Source organism: Pelodiscus sinensis, chromosome 16 (genome assembly GCF_052426305.1).
Source record: "Pelodiscus sinensis isolate ZL-2025 chromosome 16, ASM5242630v1, whole genome shotgun sequence".
Classification (NCBI taxonomy): Eukaryota; Metazoa; Chordata; order Testudines; family Trionychidae; genus Pelodiscus; species Pelodiscus sinensis.
Window position 1 is genome coordinate 36,419,776 of NC_143067.1, and position 9,603 is coordinate 36,429,378.

At 43.4% G+C, this 9,603-nt stretch overlaps 1 protein-coding gene across 1 annotated transcript; it reads left to right on the forward strand.

The window, feature by feature from the left end:
- The first annotated feature begins 4,533 nt into the window (after positions 1–4,533).
- On the forward strand, positions 4,534–9,019 carry FOXI1 (forkhead box I1). The gene is made up of 2 exons (XM_006115765.5): positions 4,534–6,233; positions 7,235–9,019. The coding sequence occupies exons 1-2, from the start codon at positions 5,660–5,662 to the stop codon at positions 7,786–7,788; spliced, it is 1,128 nt and encodes a 375-aa protein (XP_006115827.2). The 5' UTR covers positions 4,534–5,659; the 3' UTR covers positions 7,789–9,019.
- Positions 9,020–9,603: the final 584 nt, after the last annotated feature.

The following is a 9,603-nucleotide window of genomic DNA, read 5'->3' on the forward strand; positions in this document are numbered from 1 at the left end:
GGTGATCCAATGGGACCAAGAAGTTACCAGAATGAGACTTAGAGCCCTTAGGTTTGCATAGACTCAGGGTATGTCTACACTACCCCGCTAGTTCGAACTAGCGGGGTAATGTAGGCATACCGCACTTGCAAATGAAGCCCGGGATTTGAATTTCCCGGGCTTCATTTGCATAAGCGGGGCGCCGCCATTTTTAAAACCCCGCTGGTTCGAACCCCGTGCAGCGCGGCTACACGGGGCACGAACTAGGTAGTTCGAACTAGGCTTCCTAGTGGAATGAGGAGTAACGGTAGTTCGAACTAGGAGGGTAGTGTAGACATACCCCCAGGGATTACTGGATGTTCTGTGAATTTTATTTTCAGCACATGAATAACTGGGAATACTGTTTTCAGGTTTCTTTATATGTGGTATTTTATTTAAATTTCCCATGTCTGATGGGTTGCAGTGACCTGGAGGTGGAAGTGTTTTCTTTGGCTACATCTCACTGGTCTTTCTTTTGACAAAGTAATATGCTTTCTACAGGTAGGCACTTGCTGGAGGATTTGTGGATTGCTATTCTCAAACAAAGGAAGGAGACCTTTAAAAATGCTTGCATGCACATCTGTATACCAGGGAGTTGTCTTTAAATGATACCATAGCATGGAGGACATGCACACCTATATATCAGGCAGTTATTTGTCTTTAAATAACCTGTTTGATATAAATCCTTGGTAAGCCCACATCTGGAATACTGCATAGTTCACACGTTTTCAAGATGTTCAGCTTCGTTCCTAAGCTAATCACTTTATTTTTCCAGATCTTATTCATCGCCTTCTTACTCACTCTTGCTTTCGCTATTCTAGTCGCTATTTCCTTCCTACAGTCTAGATCATATGTCATGTTGCTCCCCAAATTTGTGAACTTCTCTATGTGCTCTAGTTTGATCCTATCTACACTGATCTTTCTTCCTGTTTCCTTATCTCCAAATACCATCGTCTTCGTTTTATCTATTCATAATCAGTCCATACCGCTTCCCTTTCTCATCTGGCACCTGCACCATTCTTGCTAACTTCTCTTCATCTTCCTTGATAACTACATCATCTGCGAACCTCAAGTTGTTAATTCTCATCCCATGCGCCGATATCCCTTCTGCCTCTTCCTTGATCTTGTCCAGTCAATCAACTTATCAATCCAACCCCGATCACTCAATTGGTATCATTGACCTTGTTTATCTAGGCAACGTCCAAGCCGGCATCTTTTATCAGTTAATTGTACTGGCACCAGATTTCATTCATATTGTTGTTTTACGATCAGCTCAGCAGATTGACACTAACCCTCTTCTTTTATCCAGGCTTGGGACTGGCATGAAACCCCAGAGGCTTCATGGTAGAGTTTCAGTGTGCAGCGGCAATCAAAAAAGCAAATAGAATGTTAGGAATCATTAAAAAATGGATAGAAAATAAAACAGAGAATATCTTATTTCCTCTATGCAAAACCATAGTACGCCCACATCTTGAATATTTTGTACAGATGTGGTCTCATCTCAAAAAAGATATACTGGCATTAGAAAAGGTTCCAGGAAGTGCAACTAAAATGATTAGGGGTTTGGAATGGGTCCCATATGAGGAATAATTAAAGAGACTGGGACTTTTCAGCTTGGAAAAGAGGAGACTAAGAGGGGATATGAGAGAGGTCTATAAAATCATGAGTGGTGTGGAGAAAGTGAATAAGGAAAAGTTATTTACTTGTTCCCATAATATAAGAACTAGGGGCCACCAAATGAAACTAATGGGCAGCAGGTTTAAAACAAATAAAAGGAAGTTCTTCTTCACACAGTGCATTGTCAATCTGTGGAACTCCTTGCCTGAGCAGGTTGTGAAGGCTAGGACAATAAGAGGGTTTAAAAGAGAACTAGATACATTCATGGAGGTTAAGTCCATTAATGGCTATTAGCCAGTATGGGGAAGGAATGGTGTACCCAGCCTCTGTTTGTCAGAAGGTGGAGATGGATGGCAGGAGAGAGATTGCTTGATCATTACCTGTTCGATTTACTCCCTCTGGGGCACCTGGCATTGGCCACTGTCGGCAGACAGGATACTGGGCTGGATGGACCTTTGGTCTGACCCAGTATGGCCATTCTTATGTTCTTTTGTAAATGATGCTACAGTATGGACAGGCATTATAGTCTAGAGAAGTTCTTTCCGGAGTGCAAAAAGTCCCTAAATGCATCTGGAAAATGCTGGCCTGGTATTCAGAATGGCAAGTTGTTCTGTTCTTTCTTTTCTTTTAATACCTGTCTTTCCCCAGCACTATCCTTTGTAATGGTATTTTGTAGCCTTTGCAAATTCTTTCTTTCACAGAGCATGGAGTGGTGATGCTAAACCTTGCTTATCTGCGTTGTATTTCCTGATGCAGCCTGAAGGTGCATTCCTTCCACTTTGGCATATTTCCATCACTATATTTAATCTTTTTAGTAGGTGCGTTTTGTAATCCAGAGCAGCGTATCTCTTGGCCGAAACGTCTCCATTCCACATTGGGTTAACTGCTCAGGCAATCACTTACGCTGCAGTTCATATGCCAATAGGACCAAAGGGTATGTCTGCAAAGCAAAAAAATAACCCCCAGCTGCAAGTCTGACTCGTGTATCTGGGCTTGTGTGCCAGAGATAACAACAGCCACGCAGATGTTCAGGCTCCAAAATTCCCCTCAGAATCTAGGCGCATTATCCACCCCAGCAATGGTTGCATTTCAGCAGTACTGAATGCAGAGCTTTGGGATGTGTGTGTCGGAATCCAGTTTTAAGGAGGGTTGTGGAAATGGTCCTATCTTAGCACCCTCAGGCTTTCAGCTAATCAAGGGTGTCCGTTACCAGCCAGCCTGCTCTGCAAAAGAAGGGGTGGGTTAGGATGCTTTGGACTGGCAGAGGCCTAAAGTTTGGCAGGCTTGTGAAATCTAGCCACTTTCCTGGAGCTTAGCATTAGCCCTGCGGAAGTGAGGAGTGTCATATAAGACAGTGGAGCTTCCAAGCACAACCCCTCCAGAGCACAACCTTTGGTTGGCAAGGACATCCAGTTAATTAGCACTGGGACAATCAAGCATATTCTGCTAGTGAGAAAACACTAGAAATGTGAGACTCTGCCTTCAAGCAGAGTGCACTGGGTTTTTTTAGAATCACCAATCCCGGAAGTCCACCCTTAAGCCATGTGTACATTAGGAGCTCTTGACAGGTGTTGGCAGACTACAACAGCAAAGCACTTCTAGTATGGTACATGTGTCACCCACACACTTTCTGGGTGTGGTGCACTGTCCCTCGTAGTGTCACTTAGACAGAGAGAAAGAATGAGTGTGCTTCACAGCCTAAGCTGAGGGCTAACTAGCTTTTTGCTCATGTAATAGAGGCTCATGCACTAAGCTCCAGTAGGTCCCCAGTTCGGTTCTGCCTGTCAGCCTTGCACATCCTCAGACTCCAGATTATAGTGTATTCCCAGGAATGAGCCTAGTTATATCAGGAAAAGCACAGTGTGGCCAGTATAATTGCACACTGTCTCTCATTACACCCCTGATTGATAGAGCTATGCTAGCAGAGGCATTACAGAGCAGTATTTAACTCTCTGCCAGCTCCTATTTTATTTGCTTTGTTCCCTGTGGTACTATGTTTGCTTGCTGAAATGTCATACCGGGTTATGCTCCCGGGCAAGATCAGCCAGCTGCGCTGTGGGTTTCGACCTTGCAACTTTATAAAACTCAGTTCACTGAAAGTTTTACAGCCTCCTCAAGTCTCTGTTGCAGAAGTGACTGTTTTTTTCTTTTATTGCAAAGCTTGGCTGTGCCAAACACCCATTTCACTCTATTTTAGCTGAAGGTAAGCACACAGCATGCCAGGAAATAAGCAGTTTATAACCTGGAGTGCTGCCGGCTGAACTTTTACTACCTGACATGAAAAAACTTCCTCCCCTCCAAAAACCAAAAAAGCCCAAAACGTTTCAAGTCCTGCATGCAGGCACGGTAATACAGAATTAGCAAATCCTTCATTTATTTTGCAGTGCAGTGTAATTAGTTTGCATTATCTAGCATTTTCCATACATTTCACACCAGATCTTGAGTACTGATTAGTTCTTAAAGTGGCACTCATAGAAGCAATCCTTTTTCCAGCCCAGAGTAAGGACTGTTTGTGGATACAAATTTTGTGAGATTGCAGCGGGACTTTTAATATATATTTTATGTTACTGGAATCATCAGGAAACTTGCAAGACGGTTTTCTCAGCATTTTAACAGGGATAGATTAGGATCCTCGCAAATTGAAGATTTGTTGCTAATTAACCTTGGTAACATGCAATGCTTGAGGATAAGCATGACTTTCTTCTCCTCACTGAAAATGGCTTGCTGTTTGTTTTTAATTCCACCCACTCCTCTTCTGTGCTGTCAGACATATCGGAAAGTCGGAGGACTCCTTCACAGTTATGGTGAAAGTTTGCCTATTTTGTGTGGGCTGTCTCATGTTTATATGACTTCTTATCCCCCCGGCAAATGTCAATGCACCTGTTCAAATCACAATATGGACTTGTCCATGCTTGCTCCTTTTGGAAATGGCTTAAAAATAAAGGCCAGCAGTGTAATCAAGTATGGAATAAGCCTGTTCAAAAATAATCCTAGATCCTTCCAGAGATGCTGTTGGACTGGAAGTTTGGCTTTCCCTGTAGTTTTGTGTAGTCCTGTATTCTTCAGCTAGTACTTTAAATTTTTCTATGCGCTGTCATCGAAGCATTTCAAAGCACCTAATGAAGAACTAAGGAAATGGAGGCACGGTAAGTGAAGTGACTTGAGCAGAGTCACACAATTTATCTGTGCCAGAGGCAGAAATCAAAACCCAGATTTTTCCAATGACCCCTGCACCATCTAAAATTCCTCTTAACACAGCATGCCTTAAAGATGTTCTTTCATGAATACGAATAGTCACCTGTCCTGGACTCAATCAAGCAATACAAACATGACTCAGGAGGACAATATTTCCAGGGACTGAGGTAAGTTTCTGCCAAGTATTGATGAGTGTGTTTAAAGATAAGGGGGGAAGCAAAATCTTAATTATTACGTAGTCCCTTGAAAGAAAGTACATTTGGGGCTTTACCTCCCAAGCCAGCAATTTAATGGCCTAAGGGCTACTGGCACACTCACAAAAGAATTGATGCTCACAACTGGATTTTTCCTCTTTTGCACAGGCAAGCTGGCAGTTCAAATTAAATTTTTGAACAATTTCTGATTTTCAGAGACCAGCTTTAAACAGATACAAGTGGGATAGGTGCTTTTTTGAAAAGTCTCTCTCTCCTTCATGGAATTTCTGTGAAGGGGACTCTAAGAAAGTGGATCTTATTTTGGTTGTGAGCTTTTACCTTTGTGTGTAAGTCAATCATATTAGTGGAAAATTCCTCCATTCATTTAAAAAGAGAAACAGTAGTAACTTTCAAATTTGGTGGCTGTGACATCAATTACGGCCTGGACTGCCAACATTCCAAAGAGAATATCTCTCTAATCTCCAGCCAGTCAGGGCAGATGGGGCGGAGCCCGGAACACAAGCCTAAACATTTACAGGTGCATAAGTACTTGGGGAAGGCACAGGTGATGCACCTGACTCGGGGAAGGACTAACACAGGTGTGTTGGGACCGGGTTGCCTGCTCGTGCTAGATTATGAGCTCATTTGATCTGCAGACACACTCTCCACCACGCTGCAGCCCGCAATTTCCAAATATTGGCCAGGAGCCTCCCGAGATGAACATCTACTATGAGAACTTTTTCCATCCACAAAACGTTCCTAGCCCACAACGACCAACCAACTTTGAAACTGGGGACTACAACTCCACTCCTAACCCTTACCTCTGGCTAAATGGCCCCTCCATTACCCCCCCGTCCTACCTACCAGGATCCAACACCAGTCCTTTCATCCCTCAGTCCTACGGGATGCAACGGCAGCTCTTGCCCAACATGCACAGTTTGGGGGGTTCTGATTTGGGCTGGCTTCCTCTCCCGTCCCAAGAGGAGCTGATGAAGCTGGTGAGACCACCCTATTCCTACTCTGCGCTGATTGCCATGGCCATCCATGGAGCACCAGAGAAGAGGCTGACTCTCAGTCAGATCTACCAGTACGTGGCTGACAACTTCCCCTTCTACAACAAAAGCAAGGCCGGGTGGCAGAACTCCATACGGCACAACTTGTCTCTCAACGATTGCTTCAAGAAAGTGCCCAGAGACGAAGACGACCCAGGTACATTTCTGATTTTTTCCACTCCTCTCCCCCTATGTATTTTGTAAAGAGACACTACGGGCCAGATTCCAGTCTCCCTTCAGAGCAAATCCCAGAGTAATTCTGCTGCCTTTGGCAGAGTTGCTCTGGAATTCGCACCCATGTAAACTGAGATCTGACTCTGACCCACAGTGTAGCTAATGAAGCATGCGTGGCACAGCAGAAACATTCTTGATTGCCACAGTTCTTCCTGAATATTGATCAGAGCACACAGGGCTTCACAAGCCCAGGCACAGGCTAGCTGAGCACCAGACATTCAAAAGCCATTGGGCACATTGCATATGAGCGTGGCTAACCAAATCAGGAATGAATGGAAATGGAGTGAGACAAAAGGAAATTGGCTAGGAAATTCTTTTGCTTTATGGAATCAACAACCATTCTCCAAAGCAGGGACGGGGTGGGTGAGTTGGCTTGTTTTGTTTTGTTTTGCTTAGTTTAAATTGTCAGCTTTCAGACTAGAAAAAAATATCACTGCTTTTCTGTCCCCAATCTCCAGGCTGCTATTTTTGTCAGCGCTGTTCCTTTCTGTATTGTTAGTCAGCAACATCTGTCGGGACGGATGTGAGGCTGGCTGGATGACTTTGTGTGTCACTGTGAGGCGAATCCTGCTCTGTGTAGCATCCATGCTATTCCATTGACCCCACAGGATCACAAGAAGTTTGTCACTGTGCTGTCAACGCAAAAGATGAAGTCCCCAAGTTTTTTACTTATGTAAAATTCCCCTCAACTTCATTACAAGTTTTACCACAGCAGGAATGGAGGAGGATCTAGCTGGCCCAATGCTTCAGCATTTGCTCCAGTGGGCTTGAAGGCCAAGGATTTTTTTTTTTTTTTTTGCAGGGTATCAGAGACTTGCCTCCCTTTATTTGGGTGAAACAGAGAGCGATTGAGGTTAAACCCAGGGAGTCGTCTCTTTGCTGTCTGTGTCTTTCTGTTGAGAATCTGCTGGTCTCTTTCCACAGGAAAAGGAAACTACTGGACTCTGGACCCAAACTGTGAGAAGATGTTTGACAACGGAAATTTCCGTCGGAAGAGAAAAAGGAAGTCTGACATGGGGTCCGGCACAGCCTCTCTTGTGTCTGAAAAATCAGAGGACAGCATCCTAAGTGGCAGTCCTAAGGCTGCCGAACACCAGGATCTCTTGGAAAGCTCCTCGCCTGTAACTGACAGTTCATCCGACAAGAGATCTTCTCCGCCATCTTCCAGCAGCCCCTGCCTCAACAGCTTCCTCTCCAGCATGACCGCATACGTTAATGGCTCTAATGCGGCGAGCCGATCGGTGCCCCTGGGACTCGGCGCTGAGCCCACTGACAAAATGGGACAGAATATGGTAGGCTTCAATTCGTATGCTACGCTTTCGAACATCCCCAGCCACAGCGGGGCAGAGTGGTCCAATTCAATGCCTTCTAGCCACCTTGGCTATAGCAATTCAGTTCTCAATCAATTTAATACTCATTTCTACAGCAGTATCGGGGCAAATAACACCCTCTATCCCAGAGAGGGAACGGAGGTTTAAACAACAAGGAAAGGCTGGAGGGTTGAAAGGAAATGATCAGTGGTTAGAGGGCTAGTGTTAGCCAAGTGAAAGTGAGAATCCCGATCCTCTTCCCTAGGAGATTTCCTCATGTCCCTGACCACCACACCTTTATCAGCTCTGCTCATGAAAGGCGTAGGCCTGGAAGCACAAGGGTGTTTCAGGCAAGCTCTGTGGGACTGTAATTCTCTCAGATCCTCCCCTGCACTATTCTACGGCCATCCCTAAAGAACTGCCCATTGTCTTAGTCCCGGGCTACACTAGGAACTGTTACCTGAGTAGTTATATCACTTGGGGGTGTGATGTGCTTAGTGACAATTTAATATCTGCAAAAGCCCTAGTGGAGATGCAGTTATAGAAGCACAAAAGTCCTTTTCTTAGAACAGCTTATTTCCCTTTGGGGAGCTGGTATAAGTTAGACTGACACACAAGTCCTTTGCAGGTGTGAACCTAAGGTTTGACAGGACCTTGTTAGCTGGATAATATTACCTCAGTATTTGTGCTATTCCCTCACTAAATACATGGACGTTCTACAAATGCTGAGGTAGCTATTTAAGGACAACCACTGTTCCTGGCTTCCCATATCACTGGCAAATTTTGGCCAATAGCATTACTCTTTCATGCCCCATTGGGGTATACAACTAGGTGCCAAGATAGAATTTGGCCTTTACATTCATGGGCAGAAAACTCATCCAGAAACAGAGGGAAATAGCAAAAATTAGGGAAGTTTACGGTCAGATACAATGTTTTCAGTTTTAAGTATATGCATAAGGTCAAACGCAGCTTGCCTTCTGGGCTTGATTGCAATCTAATGGCCATTTCTTGGGCCTACTTGCATTAGAAAAACAGGATTTGTGCCATGCTATATATTTTACATACCTGTTTTATGGAGAAGAAAACTTGTTTGTCCCACCAACACTTGTACTGAACAAAGCATCTGAACCTTGAGTGCTTTTGCACAGAAAGTCTAACATATCACTGAGCTTCATTTCCAAGACTGCATCTACTCCATGAATTGAGTGCATTCATTGGGGAAAAAAAGACTGTTTACTGTACATTTGTGTTTTGTAAAAGTCAACTAAACAATTGTTATGTACAAGTGTAAATATAGTTGAATAATGCTTCTTTATTTCTCCTCATCATTTAAAATATTCCACGTGTACTGCAGTCACACAGAAACATATAAAGATTAAATAAAGGTTTTGCACAAATATGTTAATTAAGTTCCACAGTTGTATATTGCAATATTGAACACTGAATATACTACAGCACAGACATCTTCAGCTATTTACAGCTAAGCTCTGGCAAATATTTCAAGATGGCTGAGAAGAGATACTTTTTAAATTAATATATTGTGACAAACATCAAAATCAAGGTATTTTGATTTTTTAAAATATCTACTTTGGTTGCAGTTTCATTATGAGAGACCCACTGAGGTATTTTCAATAATGAAGCATTTTGTTTGTGAGTGAGTGTACATGCAAACAATTTCAAACACTAAACTGTTAATAATCAGCAGCCAATAAGAAGGAAGTGGATTATTCTGATACTTGCAAAATTTGGCTTTTCGGGCTTCAAACTTGTGTAGGTTAGCTTGAGAAACACATTATAAACAGCCTAGACGGTCAACTGGTTAAACAATTTTATATCTAAGCAACCAAAATTTGCATGCCCGAGGAGTGTTATGCAAAGAAAGGCCACACAGAGTCATTGCCAAACAAGAATTGCTCTTTTAGCTTCTGCACTGGAACGCAGAGATGCCAATCATCTACAATGCTAGAAAGGGCACTTATTTTC